We start from the raw sequence: 18,598 nt of genomic DNA, 5'->3' as shown, positions 1-18,598 counted from the left end.
GCTACCCACTACCAGGGAAACCCCAGGAACCAGGGAGCCCTAAGTGGATGATTCGGTGAAAATTGCTCCCTGGGCATCAGTGCAGCTGCCTGGGGACTTGGCACGGCAGGGTCAGAGATGTCCCCCACGTGCCACCGCACTGCTGCCTGCACCCTGTGTCCCCCCGGCAGCAGGCGGTCCCACAGTTGCGTTCCTGTGCCCGGCACTGGGTGTGCTGTCTCCAGAGAAGCTGTGCCATCCCCGCTTGCCCGGCCAGTGCCACCTGAGGCACCCGTCCCGCTGTCCCTGTGGCCCTGGGACAGCCCTTCCCTTGGTGCAGGGCCATGCCAAGCCTAAGCCAGGGCAGATTAAGACATGACCAGCTAAAGCCACTTTGCTCCCGAACGAGCATATCCGCTTGGGATTTAGCGCATTTGCAGGCAGGGATTCACACCTTTAGGTGATTTGTCTTAATTGCCCCCAGCCTCTATGTGTGAAAAGCCTTTGGCAGGAGCGGCCGGGTGCTGGCTCTGCAGCACAGCTGAGCTTCGGCTTTCTTTCACCCGTGGCAGCCCCACACATGCTGTCGGGTGGATGCAACCTCCTTCCTTCCCCTCCTGCCTCCCCGCCCCGCCCCAGCCGAGATTTCCTATGGATCCAGAGGATTTGGACCACAGACCCCTTCTGGGATGCCCCTCGCAGCGTGGCAGAGGAGCCGCTGCAGGTGCAGGGCTGCTGCTGGGGCACTCCGGCGCAGCGGCACACCGGGCACCGCGGAGGGGCCACCTGAGCACCCACCGGGCTGTGCGGGCAGTTGGCCTCCCAGAAATCAGTAACAGCTCCACAAATCCCAGCTCCTGCCTTGCCCTGGTTGCTGCCAGCACCGGGGGTGGCTGCTGACCCAGCCCGGGCACACTGGCTCCGTGGCAGGGCATGCAGGGCTCAGCACCCCTCCATGGGGCCGTGGGGGGCTTGAGCACCCGGGCGGCACCGCTGCCACCTGCACTGCGCAGGGACCTCGCAGGCCACAAAGCCCCACATTGTTGTGACAGCAGCTGAGCGTGGAGTGACGGCGACGCCTGGGTCCTTGCGACACGGCAGGGTGTGCAGCCGATGGAGGAACCCGCTGTGAAGCATCACCATCCCATCCGGCCCCGGGCACTCGCTGGCCGGGGTCACCCCGTCCCACCCCACAGCCCTGTGTTCCCTTCCCAGGGAAGCGCCGGCTGGGCGCTCACAGCCGCACCAGCTGCCGGCAGAGAAAGGCGGAATTATATGACAATGGCGGCGGAGTGCCAGGCTGCTAGCTGATGAATAATGCAATGGCCTCGCTCGCCTCGCCGGAGCAGCAGATTTCGTGTTTACCAACACCTGGGTCAAGCCTGCAGTGTGGGGGTGCAGGGGTGCAGCCCCCATAGCACCCCAGCCACAGGCCCCGCCGCACCCCCCCCAGTACCCTCCTCCCAGGCACCTGCTGTCCCCAGCAGCCCCGTGGTGCAGGATCTGGCCACTGGAGCACCGAGGGGCTTTCCCTGGTGTAGGGGGGTCTGGACCCCACCATGCGGTACGCTTTAGGGTGGACGCAGCCAGCACTCCCGCCTCAGCATGGCTTCGTGGCTCCCTGAGCATCCCTGGCAGCGGCGGCAGCTGGAGGGATCCCTGACACGGGCGTTTCCATGGAAACGGAACAAAATGGCGCCAGGAACGGTGCTGCTGGGCCTGGCGAGGCGGCCTGCGCGGCCGGAGCAGGGTTACAGCGGGGAAGGGCTGAGGGTGCCGGGGCAGCGAGCGCGGCCGCTCACCCCACAGCTGGGATGGGGGTGACCGAGCCCCTCCGCTGGGGCCAGCCGTGGGACCGGCACCCCCAACTCGCCACGGCGTGCCTGTGGTGGGCAGTGCTGCCCGTGGTGCCATGCCCTGTGTGCCACACTGTGCCAGCAGGGCCACCGCGAGCCGTGCCCTGCTCTGTCCCCGGCCAGCCGTCACCGCTCCCTGCTCCCCCCGGGCCTCTCACCCTCGTCGTCCCCCCCAGGGTCTCCCGTATCAGGCCTGTCATCCCGGCTACTTAATCTGGGTTTCTCAGTTACCCCATCCGGAAAAAATGTGTCTAAGAATACCCGGCACAGGCACGGTGCTTCCCGGGGCGGGGGGCTGCTGCCCCCCCTGCGCCCGCTGCCCGCCCCTGCGCCCCCCACCCCACCTGGGCACCGTCCCACCGCGCCAGCCCTGTGTGGTGGTGGCTGCAAGTGTGGGACCAGGCTCGGGAGGGGGGGGCTGCTGACAGGGCACAGCGGGGGGGGTGTCTCAGACAGCACTGGGCTTCCTCAGCCACCACCCTGTCACCCCAAAGGCCACAGCCACCAGCTGGGCACCCCCCTGCAGCCACACACACCATCTCTGTGGCCAGCCCAGCTGTCTGTGCAGTTTGAAAGCATCCCCCCCACCCACCCCCCACCCCGAGGGCACCCCTGTCCCTAGAGGAGGGGACTAAGCGTGCCTGGGGTGTCCCTAAACGGGGGGGCAGCAGCTCCTGTGCTCGCCCCATCTCTCGCCTGGGCTCGGGGGGGGCTGTGGCAATGGGTGCCGGCCTGCAGGGCTGCAGGGCTCACCGGGACAGGCGGGGGGGGCACAGAGCTGGTACAATCCCACAGGTCATGTTGCTTGGTTGAAACCTTGTTAATTTTCAATATATTTTTTTTAATTATTATTTACCCCCCTCTGCCCCCCAGGAAAGGGGAATCGTGAGCACTTGCACACTTTGGGAGATGGGGGACAGGGGAAGGGACGTTTGGCGCGGGAGGGGGCTCTGCCGGCTCGGACCGTTCACCTGCCGCGCCCGGGTCCGAGCCGAGCCGAGCCGAGCCGAGCCGAGCCGAGCCGAGCCGAGCCGAGCCGAGCCAGGCAGACGCTCCGCGGGCCCCGCCCCGGCCCCCCGCGGGCGGCGGCGGGGCCAGTGGGCGGGGGCCGGGCGGAGCGCGACGCGCGGCTCGCGGCTCGGCGCGGCACAGCTCGGCTCGGCTCGGTTCCGCTCCGCTCCGCTCTCCTCTCCTGCCATGGCATCCAAGTGCCCCAAGTGCGACAAGACCGTGTACTTCGGTGAGCGCATCCTCGGGGTCCAGCCCCGCATCCCTCTCCCCGAGCCGGGGCGCATCCCTGGGACCCCCGCCCTGCCCCGGGTGCCCCCTCCCCGAGCCGGCGTACATCCCTGGCCCCCCGCCCTGTTCCCGGTCCCCATCCCGGCCCCGCTGCATCTCCGGGCCCTCTTCTCCTCCGCGGTGCCGGGGCGCCGCCAGCACCCAGACACCTGCCCGGCAGCCGCTGCTCTGCCCCCGGGCCCCCCCCTCGCAGCGGCCGCGGCCCCTTTGCTGCCCCCCCGGCCCCCCACCCCCGGGCAGTGCTGAGGGATGCTGCCGGCTGGCGCTGGGTCGGGGGGCAGGGGTGGGGGTAGCGGGGGGGTCGGGAGCACCCTCCCCTGCCCCCCGAGCCGAGGAGGTGAAGGGGGGGGCGAGGAGGGTTGGGGGTGTGCCCGCTGCTTGGGTGCTGGGGGGGGGGGCTCGTGTCCCCGTGTACCTGCTGGCTTGGGTCATGGGGGAGCCCGGCCTCTCCGGCATGGGCGAGGGGGCTCCCGTGCGCGGGGGGGTCCCTGTGGGGGGAGCAGGGGGGGCAGGTGCAGGCAGCACCTTCCCCCCGGGGTTCGCGGCCGTTCCCTGCCGGCCCCGCTCCCGCCGTGCCGCGGGTGGGCGCCCGGGGCGCCGGGCCGGGCCGGGCTCTCCGTGGGGCTTCCCCAGCCGCGGCCGGGCTCAGCGGGCCGGGCTGGCGTGCCCGGGCCGGCCCCGGGCGGCAGCGAGTCCCTGCAGGTCTCCGAGGGCCCGGCTCGGGGCTGTGGCTGGTCAGGATCGCTGGGAACCAGGGCTGGGGCGGCTCCCGTCGGGCATCCCGGGCCGAGCGCTGCCGCCCGGCTGGCAGAAAATGCCGGGAGCGGAGGTGGGAGCGAGGGCTGATGCCTTGATGCCTCGCCGCCGCTCCACGGGGAGCCTACCCCGGCTCGCTTCCCCCCCGGCCCCGGGGTGGGCATCCCCCGGGCTGCCCTGCAGGCTCGGCGTGGCGCTAGGGATGGATCCAGCTCTCCAGCCCGAGCTGCCCCCTGGCATCTGCTGGCCATGGAGTCCAGCTGGCCTGGCCCAGCGCTGCCCACCTGCACCCCTCCTTGCCCGTCTCCCTCCAGGGCTCCAGGGTCCAGCCCCGGCTGCCTCGGCACGTTTGTTTGGCAGGGAAATACCAAAGGGTCTTGATGGTGCCCGAGCGTTTGAGGCATTGTTGCTTTCATTCCTTTCTGGCCATCTCCAAGTAAACACAGAGAAATAGGAATTTTTTCTGTCTCCCTCCTTTAAATAAACCTATTTGTGCGGGGGTGGGAAGGGCTCGGATGTCTTTCCTTGTGTGAATCTTTTCCTTTTTAAGCAGAAAATAGTGTGTCCGCCCAGCTGGCTGGGCACTGGCCTGGGGTCAGGAAGCTGCTTCTCTCGCTCAGGGACAAGCCTGCCCTGTGCAGGGGGCTGGGGCCGGGCTCCAGGACCACCTCCTCGCTGCTGGCAGGGGCCAGGCTATGCCAGGAGGTGACATGCCAGCCCCCAGTGCAGTGCCCATGCTCTTTCTTTCTCCCCATGTGCTGGGGGACTTAGGGGTCTCTCGGGGATATCACCTGGGGGGAGCAGTGCTGTACCCGGTTCCCCCAGCTGCGTGCCAGCTCTCTCCCCCCAGGCACGTTTCTGTAGGTGTCCATGTCTGTGACCAGGTCTCTGCTGCGCCTTGGCTTCCCCGTCCGTCTGCCCCGGGGATGCTTGCCTGGCAGGCAGGGAGGGGACAGGTGCCCGGCAGCCGGGGAGCAGCAGCCCCCATCACATGATCCCCGCAGGGTCCCTGTGGCCCCCACTGCCCCTGAGAGAGACTGGGGGGATAAGTCAGAACGGGACCAAGCCAGAAACTTCTCTGTGCTTGGAGCTGAGATAGGCATCAGCAAGGACACGCTCCAGCCTTGAGCTTTTTTTCCTTGAGGAACCACCCAGGCTCTGGCAAAATAAACCCAGGTCCGTTTATTTAATGGATAGAAACTGGATGCAACCTCTGAGCCCTCTTTCCGGGACATGGCTCCTGGGGTTTCCTCCCGATGGACCATGTGGTTTGGTGGGAAGGCGATGGGAACACTGTGCCTGGAGTTCGGTAACGTTTGTGAATTCCTCTGCTGGCCCAAAGCTTAACGGGTGGTGATTCATAAAGCCCCGCTTGTTCGGGAGTGCTCCTCGCTTGTGCTGAATGGACGCTGGCAACTATAATTTCTCAAATGCCTGGGATTGCAGCTGTGGGTCATGTGTGAGAAATGCCACCGCGTCCCATTCCGGGCCCCGCACAGTGCCGGAGCGGCTGACCAACGCCAACAATCGTGGGTACCGATGGAAAACTCATTTCCAGCCTGCCTGTTGCTTCATGCTCCCTGGAAAAATCCAGCGGGCTCCTCCCTGCGCAGTCAGGAGGATGTGGGTGTTTCCTGAGCTACAGAATGAGCTTTTTTCCTTTAAAAAGCACAGGGAAATATAAAAATAGTTTTCTGGCTTTTTTTTTTTTTTTTTTTTTTTAAAAAAAAAAAAATCAGGCTGAGGTCTGTGACATTGTTTCCAGGAGTGGCTGGGGCTAACTTCCCTGCTTCAGGGAGGCTGGAGGGATGGAGTGAATGTTTAACCAGAGGAGCAGTGCTGCCGGCAGCTGCCGGGGCTGCTTCCCATCCTGCGCTGGCAGGTGGCTGGGGGCTGGGGCTGGGGGCTGGGGCTGGGCTGTCTCTTTAGGCAGGAAGCACCGGAGGGACCAGAGTCGCCTGAAGCCAAACAGCCGCGCGTTTCCCCAGCTCCCTTTTGCACCCCTAGCCTTAAATGAGTTTTGCAGGGTCCTTGGGAGCCCTGGCCAAGCCTTTCCGCCTCCTGTCCTCTCTTCCCAGGGAACTGCGGGGGATCGTGGCAGTGGGGGGTTTCCTGTTTTCCCATCCCAAGCACGAGGCGGGCGAAAGCCTCGGGGATGCAGCAAGCGCACGTGCAGCAGGGTCTGCCAGCGGGTGGCTTTTGGGGAGCTCTCTGCACCTGCAGGGGTGTCTTGGGGCCGGCTGCTGTGCTGTTTGTTTGGGAAGGGGCATCCTAAAAGCACGTGGGAGTCACCCAGTAGCCCCAGGGCTTGTCCCAGTGGTGCAGAGCTGCTCTGTGGGGACAGTTCACCGGTGGAGTGCCAGCGGGGGACTAAGGACATGGACACATCCAGCTCGGAAGCAAGGAGGGTCCAAGCCCAGGGCGCTCAGAGGGGCCCGCACAGGTGCCTGGCCCCGCTGTCACACTGCCGGAGGAGAGGGGTGCAGCAAGACACGGGGTGCAGCGAGGTGTGGGGTGCTCTGCCCGCTGGTGGGCCAGCCCTGTGGAAATGCCCTCTGCAGGGCTCTTCAATTAATAAGTAACCGCTGTCCTTGGCTTCAGGCACCGCATCAGCGCTGGGGGGGACAGTGGCCTGTCAGCGGCCAGGCAGGAGGGGCAGGGGAGCTTTATTTCGCTTATGGCCGTCCCTAACAAAGGAAGCGGCTCTTCAAGCCCAGCCGGTGAAGCAGTCGGCTCGGCAGCACGGAGCCTGGCTGGGCTCCTGGGGTAACCGCCTGCTCCCATGTCTCGGGGCAGCTGCTGGCGCAGCATGTGCACCTTGCAGAGCAGTAACTAAGGATGCACTAGTTCCCTGCTCCCCGCGCAGGGCCCTGCCGGGGCGGGGATACCTCTGTGGGAAGTTGAAGGACGGGCTGATTAGCATTAGCTTTTCCCTCAGGAAAAGAGCATGAGCTATAGAAAATGATCTGCGGGAGGGCAGGACGGGACGGTGTGATGTCTCGGTCCCCTTGCTTTTGCGCACTGGGAAGTGCACGCTTTGCTGGAGCTTGCTGGGGCTCCGGCACGGTGCAGGGCCAGCACCTTGTGTGCGTGTTCATGGGCGGTGGCCTGCCTTGTGGGGAGCTGGGGCTCAGCTGCTGTGGGACACTGGGATCTGCAGGAATGTGCCTGCAGTGGTTGTGCCAGGGGTTTGTGCTGGCCAGCCTGAGTGCCCTGCCCTCCCTGGGCTGGCAGCCTGCGGGAAGCGGTGCTGGGGCCAGAGCCCTGGGGCTGGGGCAGCTCTCGGTAAGCTCAGCTGGTCCTGAGTGACTCAGTTTGGCGTCTGGTTTATGGAGCTTTGCACCCACGTCTTGGGTGCCAGGTAGGTCTTGGGCAGAGCTCCTTGTGTTCCCGTCCTCCCTCCCTGTCCCTGGCAGGAGCACAGGGATGGGGAGAGGTGGTGGGACTGGAAAGGAAAGGCAGAGCAGGAACGCCTGAGCGAGAGGTAATGGAAAAATCTGTCACTGTGATGTTGCAATCAGATACAGAGCTTGGAGCGTGTGCCATGGTGCCGCTTTTGGCTGCGGAGGGTAGTGGTGCCCATCACTCCTGCCAGTGGGCTGGGGGGCCCTGCAGCACCCAGGGAGGTGACGGTGGGGGGCAGGTCCTGGCACAGGGATGGGGAGACCCCTCCCACCAGCCTGCCAGGCGCTTCCCGGTGGGTATGCTGGTGCTGTGGCCCCCAGGGAGGTCCCGAGCATCCTCTCCTGCCGCTGTCTCTGTTCACACTGTGCTGCCCACAGTCCTGGGGCCAAACCCTGCCTGGAGCTGGTTGTGCCCCACAGCTGTGGGGAGCCAGCAGGGGTGTGTGGGGGGTGTGTGAGATGCTGTGGTGATGGAGGGGCACTTTAGACAGGCTTGGCTGCTCCGGCATGTCTCTGAGTCCGGCTGTTACTGACACGGGCCAGGAAACTGTCTCATCCTCCTGGCGCTGCCCACCGGAGATGGTATCTCAGCACACAGGAGGGACACCGTGCTTGGGACCAGCGATTCCGCAGGGAGGGGTTTTGCCTGTGCCGGCCGTGCCCTGGCTCTTGGCTGGCTGCTCTGCCCCTCGCTGTGCGGCGGGGCGAGGGGGACCTCCGGCTGCTTGGATTCTTGCTGCTGGCTGGGGCTCCTGCCTGCAGCGCCTCACATGCGGGTCTGCGTCGCGGCGAGTGAGCAGCTGATTTCTTGGCCTCAGCCCTGGCTGAATGCAATGCCTGGCAAAACCCACTGCTGATCCTCTCCCAGCAGAGCCACGGTCGAGCTGCCTGGCCTCAGAGCTGGAGGGATGCATCCCGTGCGGATGCTGCTTGATGGAGTACAGCAGGCGGGTGGGAAATGGAGAGCGACTCTTGCTGGAGGCTGCCCTGGCCCTGTAAGCCAGAGCAGGAGGTGGAAGGCTCAGGACCAGGAGAGTGCCTGCAGGAGGTGAGGTTTTGTCGGCAGCGAGGCAGGGAGCGGTGGGTGCGCAGGAGCCATGCCACGCGCTGGGGCGCCCAAGTGGCTCAGCTCAGGGGGGGGGGCGGCTGGGGTCCTGGGTAAGACCTCGCCTCTCTGCTTGGCTGGAAGCAGGACCCCTCACCTGGGGTGTTCCTTGTCCCCCCCACCCCGGTGAGTCCGTACCGAGCTGGCTTTGTTGCACACTTGGAGGGAGCCCAGAAGCAAGCGATTCGGGGCCGGAGGGCTTGCCTCGCCTTGCTGTGGGGGAGCTGGATATCCACGTCTTGGCCGCAAAATCACGGTGCGGCATAACTGTCGGCAGCGGCTGTGTGATGGGGAGAGGAGCTGCCTGGCTGTGCTCGGGGAGGCAGGAGGGGACGGGGTGGGGGATGTGGGAAGGCAGCGCAGACCCTTCCTGGCGGACCAGGGCAGTGGCTGGCCGCATGGCAGGAGGTCCTCAAGCCATCCCTCTGCCTTTTCCATCTCCCAACCACACTGAGAGGGACTGGGGAGAGGAGGAGGCTGCCGGCTACCTGGGCTGCAAGCTTTGTTTCCAGCCATTCACCAGGCTCCTTTCCCTGTGCTGATCTCTCTTCCTCATTCCTTTGTGCCTGTAACTGCTTTGAAGTGCATCTGCGGTGGGTCTGACAGCATCCCTCTTCTCCAGGGATGCCGGTCGCTGCATTCCCGTGGGGATTTGGCATCTTTATTGCCAGACTGGGCTTTGTCAGCCCTTCCCCATGTCCTCCCAGGGCTGCCATGGGGTGGATGGGGCAACAGCCCAGCCCTTTACAGAGACGCGGCTGCAGCTTCGGTTGCTTTTGCTGAATAAGCCTCTGGCTGGAAGCAGCGCTGACATCAGGCTGTGGAAATACCTGCGTGAGGGCCTGGAGCCAGCTTGTCGCGGCCCCCGGCACTGAGGCTGGGCGGAGGGATGCTCCCTTCCCACCCCAAAAAGATGCACCCACCTGCTGCCTGCTCCAGCTGCCTTGCCCAGGCACGGCAGATAATTAAGGGATGAGCTTCATTGTCTCCAGGGTGGGGCTGCCGCAGGGAGCAGGCTGCCACAGCAGCCCCCTCGGGTGCTTGCCTGCTCCTGGCCTCTGATTTTCCCCAGCTGTGGTGGTGTCCTTGGCTGGTGCGGGCTGCACCTCTGCATGGTGCACATTTACCCCACGGCTAGGTACTGCAGCCGGCCCCCTACCCAGCCGTGCTCCTCCGCGGGGCTGTTTGCCATAGGGGGGAGGTTTATTATCGATGGGCACCCGGTGCCCACCCGCGGCAAGGTGGGTGACCCAGGGCCGGCAAACCCCAAGGCATGCACCTTTGGCAGAGTTCCTGGAGGCGAGTACCCTCAACCCTGCCCTTCCCAGGGGCGCTGCACGGCTGGTTTAAATTTAGTGGGCTTGAGGGAACGTTGTGCCACAGGGCTGAGCGTGTAGGTGCGGGATGCAGCAGCGGGGCAGGACGTGTATGCGCTTGGGTTGATGCTGAGAGGACACAGGTGCTGCCCATCCCTGTCGGTGGTGGAGGCTGGGTGCAGTGTGATGCCTGGCTGAGCAAAGCCCCGCTGGAGTCCCATGCCGTCCCGTGCTCCCTGCGCAGAGCTGGATGGAGCCCGGGCACTGCCTGGCCCCAGGCTGCTTTTGCAGCGCTGATAGAGGGGCGTCCCCGTGGAGCCAGGGGGTGTGGAGCAGGGCTCCCCACAGCAGCTGCCTGGGGGTCTTCGCAGCGGTGGGAGGGCATGGCCGGAGACTTTTCCTCCAGAGCTGATGCAAGGGTGGTGCAGATGTGGCCGGGCGACAGGAAATCTGGGCGCCGCTGTTTTCCCTCCGCAGTGATTTATGGGGCAGTGCGACCATGTGCGGGACGCCGCTGCCCTGGAAATAGGCTGGGGTGGCTCCAGGCTGCTTCCTCCGCTCCGCACGAAGAACAATGCCGCCTGGAAAGCCGTCCTGGCTGCGCCGGCTCTAGCCGTGTCCCCCAGGTGCCCTTGTTTGCAGCCAGAGGGTGCCTGGCCAGCTTCTGCGTAGCATTTCCACCCCCAGGCAAAGGGCAACCCCCGCGGTTCCCGGGCTGTCCCCATGCCCTGGCAGCAGGACTGGGCACCGGGCCACCTCCTTCCTCCTGCCCTGTCCCCTGCCAGGGGCTGCGGGTGCCAGTGAGGTCCCCCTTGTTCTGTGTGGCCTGGGGGTGCGTTGGCAGGGGGGTGTGCATTCATCAGGGCGCAGCAGGGATTCACAGCTGCCTGAAATATTACGGGGCGGGGGGGGGACGCTGGGAAGGCATCTTGTCTGGCGGGGGCGGGAAGGAGCTGGTGTGGGCTGTGGCCGGCTGGAATTGCGATGGCCTCCGGAAAGCATCCGCTGGGAGTTTCCTCCTTGCTCTGTACCCGGGGCTGCAACAGCAGCAGGAGCTGGGGGTGATGCGGCCACAGCACAGCCTGCCCTGGCTGCGCATCCGCTGTGACAAAGCCGAGTGGCTCTTTGGCCCGGAGCCCCTGGCTCAGCTTTCAGCCCATCACACTCCGTTTCCCTCCTTGGTCACCCAAGGAGGCACCCGTTGGTGCCAGGGAGGGCCGCGAGGATGCAGGGCTCCTGCAACAGCCCCAAGGCAGGGGGGTGCTGGGACCTCAGTGTCCCCCTCGCTTTTGGGGACAGCTTGCAGGGCTGGGGGCTGTGTGCCCTGGGGCTGATCCTCTGCCCCCGGGGGCAGCTGAGGGCTGCAGACGAAGGGGAAGGCAGGATCCAGCCCCGGGCCCTTCCCTGCCTGCTGCAGGGGGCCGGGGAAGCACGAGCCCCCCGGCTTGGGGGCTGGCAGAGATTTGCCCTGGCAGCTTTGAGCAGGCAGGCACAGACCCTCGGCTGTGGCGGGGCACCCGGCCACCTGCTCCCACCTGGGGTTTGGTCCAGCAGCCTGGGCTTGTGTGTGGCATCCCTGGGAGGTCAACTCAGAGCTGCTTCCAGCTGATGCTGGTCCCCCAAGGCCATCTCCCATGTGCCTGCCTGGGGATGCTCTCGGGGGTCTCCCCTGCCACCCCGAGGTGATGGCTCCTGCTCTGCCCCCTCGCGCTGCCCTCCTCTGCCACCGACCACCATGCTTTGCGCCAGGGTTGATTTTTTTTGGCTGGTGATGGCAGTTGTTCTGGCTTATCTTGGCCCTGTGGTGTGCCCCTGACGCAGCTGTTTGCCTTGGGAGGAGGGCGGCTCTGGAAGCCAGGAGCAGCCCATGGGGAGCTCTTGACCCCCATCTTGACCTGATGGGAACAGGTGACATTTGCTGAGGTCCTCGAGGGACAAAGGGCTGGGAACCCCGCCGTTGCAGAGGAGGTCTTGTAGAGCAGGGCCAGGCTCCGGCTGTGCTTTTATTTGCTTGTTAAATATTTTATTTGGCTCTTCTGATTTAGTTTTATGGTGGCTTTAACGGGATCGTGCTGTTTTCCAGCTGTCTCCGCACATGTGCAAGAAGAGGGAGGGCGAAGGAGAATTGGTGGGGGGCACGGGGCAGCGCCCGTCACCCCAGAAGCTGGGAGGGAGGGGGGATGGAGCAAGGCTGGGGATGCAGGATGAGGACTGGCAGCGTGTGCCACCTCCTGGAGTGCTCCTGGGGAAGAACAGCTCGGGGCCAGCTGGAGGAGGCGCATTCATGTAACCGGTCTTAAAGCATTTTCCTTCCTTGAATTTGCCCATTGGCGCTTTGAAACTGTTTTCTGTGCCAGCAACGAGTTGCTCTGCAGGTTTGTGGCACTCCAGGGCAATGCAGGGCTGGTGCCTGTGTACCCATCTGCACCTCGTGCCTGCTTCTGGGCTGGGGGCGAGGGGGGAGCACCCTCACGCCAAGAGACAGGTGTTTTCCAAACATCCATCCTTGGTGACAGCGGAGGCTGCCTGCCATCCCATCCTCCCGGCTGGAGGCAGGCGGGTGCCCTGGGAGCAGCACCAGCTGAGGGCTGGAAGCGGCCGAGGCTCCCCGGGGAGCCCAGGAGGCTGGTGTGCGTGTGGGAGGCATGACTAAACGGGTGGGGTGGGCATGGTAACGCCAAATATTTGAATGGGAGCAGGGTCATGCTGGGTAACGTGGTGGTAAAAAATAGATGCAGGGAGTAGAAAGGAAAATGCTACCGTTGCTGGAGTGGCGCGTGGGAAAGGGTGTCTGCAGTGGCAAGGCTGGCGCTGAGGGTGGGCAGAGGGTGGGGGGGCTGCACCCATAGAATGGCCCTGGGGAGCCCGTGGGCTTCAAGCAGGGTGGTCCCCGCAGCGTGGCTGATTTGCCAGCGTGCCGATGAGTGCAGCCCCCCGTGGTGCCCAGAGCTTGGCTTCCCCAGGGGCTTTAGCAGGTGCTGGGCAGTTGCTCACCCCTCTCTTGTGTTCCCGGCAGCCGAGAAGGTGTCCTCCCTGGGCAAGGACTGGCACAAGTTCTGCCTGAAGTGTGAGCGCTGCAACAAGACTCTGACCCCGGGTGGGCACGCCGAGGTAAGAGCCACCGGGGTGGGTGGTGGCGGGGAGCCCTGCTGCTGGGCAGGGTGGCCTGGTGGGCTCTCCAACACCCCAGGGACGGGGGATCCCAGGAACTGGGCTGGGGCAGGTACCCGATGCCATGCGGATGGGCTGTCCCTGGGGCACACAAGCCCAGGAGCATACACTGCGGCTTCAAATGCTGCTGCTCCAGAGCTCCCATGCACAGTCCTGGGCAAGCCACAGAGTGGTGCTGGCACCACGTGTGGTGCCCCAGCCATGCCACCCTGGTGCGAGCTCCCAGGCAGCCTGCACGGCAAGCGCTTGAAGCAGCTTCGTGCACCAGGCAGGCTTGTTTGGGCATCGTGCTGGCTTTCAAGGCATGCAGGTGCCAAGAGCCTGTACTGGAATGTGGTTAAAACCACCAAGAATCTCGGGATGAGCGGGTTGCCGTGGTGGTGCTGTCTCAGCATCGGTGCTTTCGGTGCCCTGGGGCTTGCGCTGGAGTGCGATGGCACTACGGCTGCCCAGCACTTGGGAGCACAAAGGTGCTGTGCCGGTGGTGGTGGCAGGTGCTTGGGCTGGAGAGCAACTGTGTTTTTCTTGTGCAGTGCCCCAGTGTGACACCCGGTGCCCTGGGTTTTGCACAGTGCCTGTCATGCCAGAGTGTCACCAGCTCTTTAGCGCGCTGTTAGCAGGCGGCACAGCTGGGGAGCGGGTGGCGGCGGCAGGGACAGCCGTGCTGGTTGCCACCAACCCATGAGGGGAGTGGGGCCTGTCCTGCCGGCGGGGATGGGGTTGCACGGGTGCATCTGTGCTTCGGGCTGGGTTAAGCCTGGGGGATTTGCTGCTTCTCCATATAAGGCCAGATTCTGCTCCCGTGGGGGACGGCAGCCAAGCCCCCACCGACTGTGCCAACAGCAGAATTTGGCCCTTCCCTGCATTTTCTCCCTCCTTTCAAAGCCAGCGTGTCCAGCTGGGTTGGAAAGGTGTCGCGGGGAGACCGACTAAATGTTTACCCTCCCCTCCAGCATGGTAACGCTGTGAGCATACTGACATTTATGCCTTGCGATGTTCTGCAGCCGCCTGCTGCCCGCCCGGAGCCTGCCCACTCCCCCAGCCTTGACCCCCAGCCCTCGCCTTCGGCACGGCAACGCTCAGGGCGGCGAGGGAAGGGACATCGCTTCTGCCAGCGCCTGCCCGGCCCGTTTTGGGCAAGGTGCCCTTGCCTTGCAGCAGAGGGGTTGGAGAGTGGGAGCTTGGGGCATGAAGCAGGGCTGAGATGCTGATCAGAGCCGAGCAGGCAATGGGGTGGGTTCGTGCCTGAGGTGGGGTCTCGGTGGGTTTTCCACACAGGGCAGTGTGTGTGGCAGCCCCGCTGGCCCCCTGCCCCAGCCACAAATGCTCGCTCTTGTCTCCTGGACTCTGTTCCCACTGGCCCGTGAGAAATGGCTATGGGACCTCCAGGGCTTATCGCCCGCTTCGTGCCTTCCTGCGATAATTGCCCCCAGCCGATAGCGGGGCCGATAGTGGCTGGGCTGGGACCGGAGCCCACACGGGGCCTCTGATCTCAGGCCGAGGCAAGGGGGAGGCTCAGCTCGGGGAAGCCACAGTGCTCTGTGCGCCTGACGGCCTGACCGCGCAGGGATGCTTGATGGGCAAAGCGATGCCTTACTGGGTCCCGGTGGCCCACTGCCTGGCTGGGACTGGGGGATGCCTCTCGACTGAACTGCCGAAGGTGCTAGTGCTCCAGTCCCATGGTATGGCATGTGCAGAACAGCTGGAGCATCTGATGCCAGTAAAATCCTTGAGTGCTCGGGTTGGGTTAGGCTGTCGCTGGCAGACCTGCAGGCTGGGTGCATTTTGCGGTGTAGGCATGGCCATGGTGGTGTCTGAACACCAGCGGGGATGGAAGAGATCCCAAGGGAGCAGTTGTTGCTGCTCAGCATCCTAACAATCCCCTCTCTCCCCAGCACGACGGGAAGCCCTTCTGCCACAAGCCCTGCTATGCCACACTGTTCGGTCCCAAAGGTACGTCCATGCCCCCCGGTGCCTGTGCAGCCATGCCCAGGGCTGCAGGAGGGGTCAGGTCTCCCCATCCCTGCTGGCAGGGAGCCACGGCCCTGAAAGCACCCCAGGAGCCAGCCTAGCATGGGCTGAGCATCCAGCCAGCACTTTGCCATCCCAACCCTGCCACCCCTTGTGCAGAGGGAGAGGAGGGAAGGATCCGTTCCAAATAGTTGTCTTTTTTCTTTTTTTCTTTTTTTTTTTTTTTAAATATTTAATACAAAATTCCCATTCAAACAGAAGGTGGAGTCACTCTCCTATCTCAGATGAGGTTGGAGAAAGCCTGAGTCAGGACGTCGCAAGCCAGGGCCGAGGTGCAGCAGTGCCCGCAGTGGCCCCATGGCTCAGTGGGGCTGGGTGCAGTGGGGCAGGGGGGCTGGGGAGAGGATGGAGACCCTGAGTGCTCCCAGGCTATCACAGACCCTCTCTGCCCCATTGCAGGGGTGAACATCGGTGGTGCCGGGTCCTACATCTATGAGAAGCCGCAGATCGAGGGGCAGACTGCTCCGGGGCCCATCGAGCACCCGGTGAAGGTAGAGGAGAGGAAGGTGAATGCCGCGCCACCCAAGGGACCCAGCAAAGGTGAGGGGCAGGGCTGGACGGGCAGCCTGGCCCCCTCTGCCAGAACCACCGTGTTTGGTGATGGTGTGGGGTATAGGGTTCGAGTGGGGGTTCCTCTGCACACATGTGTCCTGGCTGAGGTGTCACCCCACTTCCCACACCCCTGCCCTCTCTCCTTCCAGCTTCCAGCGTCACCACCTTCACCGGGGAGCCCAACATGTGCCCACGCTGTGGCAAGAGAGTCTACTTCGGTAAGGTGACCAGCAGGCAGTGGGTGCCTGCCCCGGGGTGGCACGGCCCTGTGGTGCTGGGGCTCCATGCAGGACCCCTGGGGGCACGTGGAGGTGGGGGAGTGGGGGGGATGGCTCAGAGATGGGGTTGGGGGCACAGAGAGATGTCCCCAAGGAGCCTGCAGCGATGGGTGCTCTTGGAAAAGGCTTCATCTGTATTTTGTCCCCTGCTGTCACCTCCCAGGTGGGTGGCTGGGCTTAATAGCTGTCCTCGGCCAACCTCTGTCACCTGGGAGGCAGCGGAGGTGGTGGGAGAGATGCGGGAGCCTGGGATGCACGGGGCTGTCTTGGGATTTTGTCTGTAGAGGTGATGGCCCCATGGGACATGCTCCCCCTTGGCATCTGTGCAGGGGGGCTGGTGTGACCCTCACTCCTTGTCCCCGCTCTAGCCGAGAAGGTGACTTCGCTGGGGAAGGACTGGCACCGTCCCTGCCTACGCTGTGAGCGCTGCAGCAAGACACTGACCCCGGGGGGCCACGCTGAGGTGAGGATGTCCCAGCCCTGGGAGCCCCGGGTAGCACACGTGGGGGGTGCCAGCGGGGCATGGTTGAGCCGTGCCGTGCTGGCTGGGCAGCCCTTGCCTTTGGAAGAGGGCAGGGCGAGGCTGGCGGAGGCAGCTGCTGCAGCCTGGGGGGGCACTGGAGGTGCTGGGGAGTCTGCAGGGGGTGAGCCGGAGAGCTGCCCAGCCAGGGGGATCTGTCCTAGGGACTGGCTTCTCCCCGGACCCCTGCCCCGTGTGATGTGCTTCTCTCTTTGCCCCGTGCAGCATGATGGACAGCCATACTGCCACAAGCCCTGCTATGGGATCCTTTTCGGGCCAAAAGGTGAGTGCTTGGGGTGGGGAGCTGCTCCAGGGGCACACGCCCCACCTGGGCTGCTGCTCTCGACGCTGCCACCACCCAGAGGGGACATCTCCCTGGAACCCACCACCTCTCAACCTGGGTCCTCACCTTCCTGTGTCTCCCTCCGTGCAGGCGTCAACACCGGAGCTGTGGGAAGCTACATCTATGACAAAGACCCCGAGGCGAAGAACCAGCCCTAGATGGTGTCCCCCTGCCCCGCCGCCTGCTCTGTGCCCCCATACTAACCTGCTCGCAGCCGGAGCAGCCCCCCGCCAGGCTGGCCATGGAGCTGTGCTCTCTCTGCTGTCTCTACTCCGGGCAGGATGGCCCTGCCCCCCGGGTTATATATCATAGTCTTTAATATAAGCTTCAGTGTTTAAAGGCAAAGGTAGAAGGTGTCTCTGGTGATTCCCAATGTGCTCTGCCCTCCCCAGCACCCACCCCCAGCCCCCCCTGCCTCAAGCGTGGGAGGCAGCAGGGTGGGTGTGGAGATGTCACCATGTGCAGGGGACAGCGAGTGGCAGCTGAGGGGATGAGGGTCAGGGGAAGGTGGTGGCAGGAGCCCCACCACGGGAGGGTGCTCCCGGCTGCCCCCCACATGGAGGGTGATGGAGCTGGGCAGGCATCCCACTGTGTTTGGGGATGGGGGCTGCTGGTCAGGGCACTCAGCCCTGTTCCTCACCAACTGCTGGGGACGTGCAAGTCCCCTGAGGGCTCTGGCCTGTCTGGCAGTGCTGCTCTTCTCCTGACCCTTCCCGGGCTCCGTGCCCTGGCCCTCGCTCTCCCTGGGGCCAGCTGCCACTCAGACTCTAGGGTCTGGCACCCCCTGACATTCCCATCCCTGCACTCCCCGGGCATCTCTGTATGTGCACCAGCTGCTGGCTGGTTTCAGTTGGTGGTGTCCCCCCATCCAGGTTGGCAGCAGAGCCCGTGCCGGGGGTGGGGAGGGGCACCTTGTGGCTGCAGCCCTGGGGGAGTGGGCTGCTCCCCGCCTTCGGAAGACAGAGCACATTGGGCTGGTGGCTTGGCGGCAGGATGCCCGCCTGCTTCCCAGAGCCAGAGGTTTCTCGTTGTTGTTGTTTATTTATAAGCAGTTGTAAATGTGCCCCTTGCTTTGGAGAATGACACGTGCCCTCCAGTCTTGCCCGTCCCCCCTGTGCACCCCCAGCCCCACTGCTGCCCAGGAGGCCGGGGAGGGTGCTGGTGCAGGGGACCCGCCGGGGTAGTGAGCCCTGGGGTGCCAGCACCCTGCTCTCTCCGGGCTCCCTGCACCCACCGCAGGGCTGACTTTTGTTATTTGCTGACAATAAAAGTTTTGAGAGATACATTGTGTGGCTCAGCTTTGGGAAGAGCAGGGGAAGCTCTGTGTGCTGCACAGCATCCCTCTGGTCCTGGGACAGGTGAGGACCCTGCTGCTGTGGCAAGGCAGAGCAGCCTGAGCCCCAGCTGATCCTGAGCTGCTGAGGCCAGAGCTGCTCTTGGTGCAGCACAGGCTGTTGCCCTCCCTGGGTTTGTAGGGGATGGGATGGGATGGGATCCTCCCTGGTTTTGCAGGGTGGAATGTCAGGTAACAGGTGACGCTGCTCCCCCCAGCCAGGTCTTGCTGAGCAGGCACAGTGCCTGAGCAGGGCTGCCAATGGGAAAGCCTAGCGTGGCGGCAGCGAGGCAGGAATGCAGCGTGGCGGCACGGGCCAACCCCTGGGAGCTGCCGTGTCCCTGGCCAGGTACCAGCCCGGCTGCCAGGCCTGGGTTTAGACACGCAGCTATTCCCCCTAGGAGCCCGGTGTCTGGAAAGCAAGGCATGGAGGCTGGGGCTGCCAAGGCAAACACCAGCTCTGGGAACCATTGCTCCAGCTCGTCCCCTCTGGCAGGTTGTTTGAGAGCCCCAGGGATGCAGGAACCTCACTGGCCCCGTTTGCTGGGGAAAACGGGGACCTGGCACCCCTGCAATGTCTTGCATCCTTGTAGCAGCATCAGCCCTGGAGCTGCTCCATCGCTGTGCAGAGGAAGGGGGCTGGGTGCCGACCACG

At 64.5% G+C, this 18,598-nt stretch overlaps 1 protein-coding gene across 1 annotated transcript; it reads left to right on the top strand.

Moving 5' to 3' along the window:
- Positions 1–2,908: 2,908 nt before the first annotated feature.
- Positions 2,909–17,893, top strand: CRIP2 (cysteine rich protein 2). The gene is made up of 8 exons (XM_056356193.1): positions 2,909–3,075; positions 12,732–12,826; positions 14,782–14,839; positions 15,317–15,457; positions 15,619–15,687; positions 16,116–16,210; positions 16,493–16,550; positions 16,701–17,893. The coding sequence occupies exons 1-8, from the start codon at positions 3,033–3,035 to the stop codon at positions 16,766–16,768; spliced, it is 627 nt and encodes a 208-aa protein (XP_056212168.1). The 5' UTR covers positions 2,909–3,032; the 3' UTR covers positions 16,769–17,893.
- The last annotated feature ends 705 nt before the right edge of the window (positions 17,894–18,598 follow it).

This window comes from Falco biarmicus, chromosome 11, assembly GCF_023638135.1.
Source record: "Falco biarmicus isolate bFalBia1 chromosome 11, bFalBia1.pri, whole genome shotgun sequence".
In the NCBI taxonomy this organism is placed as follows: domain Eukaryota; kingdom Metazoa; phylum Chordata; class Aves; order Falconiformes; family Falconidae; genus Falco; species Falco biarmicus.
The sequence above is the reverse complement of the archived record's forward strand: the minus strand, read 5'-3'. Positions and strand labels throughout refer to the sequence as shown.

What these genes read in the sequence shown, in the direction of transcription:
- CRIP2 (XM_056356193.1), top strand. Translation starts at nt 3,033, where the DNA reads ATGGCATCCAAGTGCCCCAAGTGCGACAAGACCGTGTACTTCG. An exon ending in CACACTGTTCGGTCCCAAAG is followed by an intron (nt 14,840 to 15,316) that starts GTACGTCCATGC and finishes GCCCCATTGCAG; the next exon opens with GGGTGAACATCGGTGGTGCC. An exon ending in TGGCAAGAGAGTCTACTTCG is followed by an intron (nt 15,688 to 16,115) that starts GTAAGGTGACCA and finishes TCCCCGCTCTAG; the next exon opens with CCGAGAAGGTGACTTCGCTG.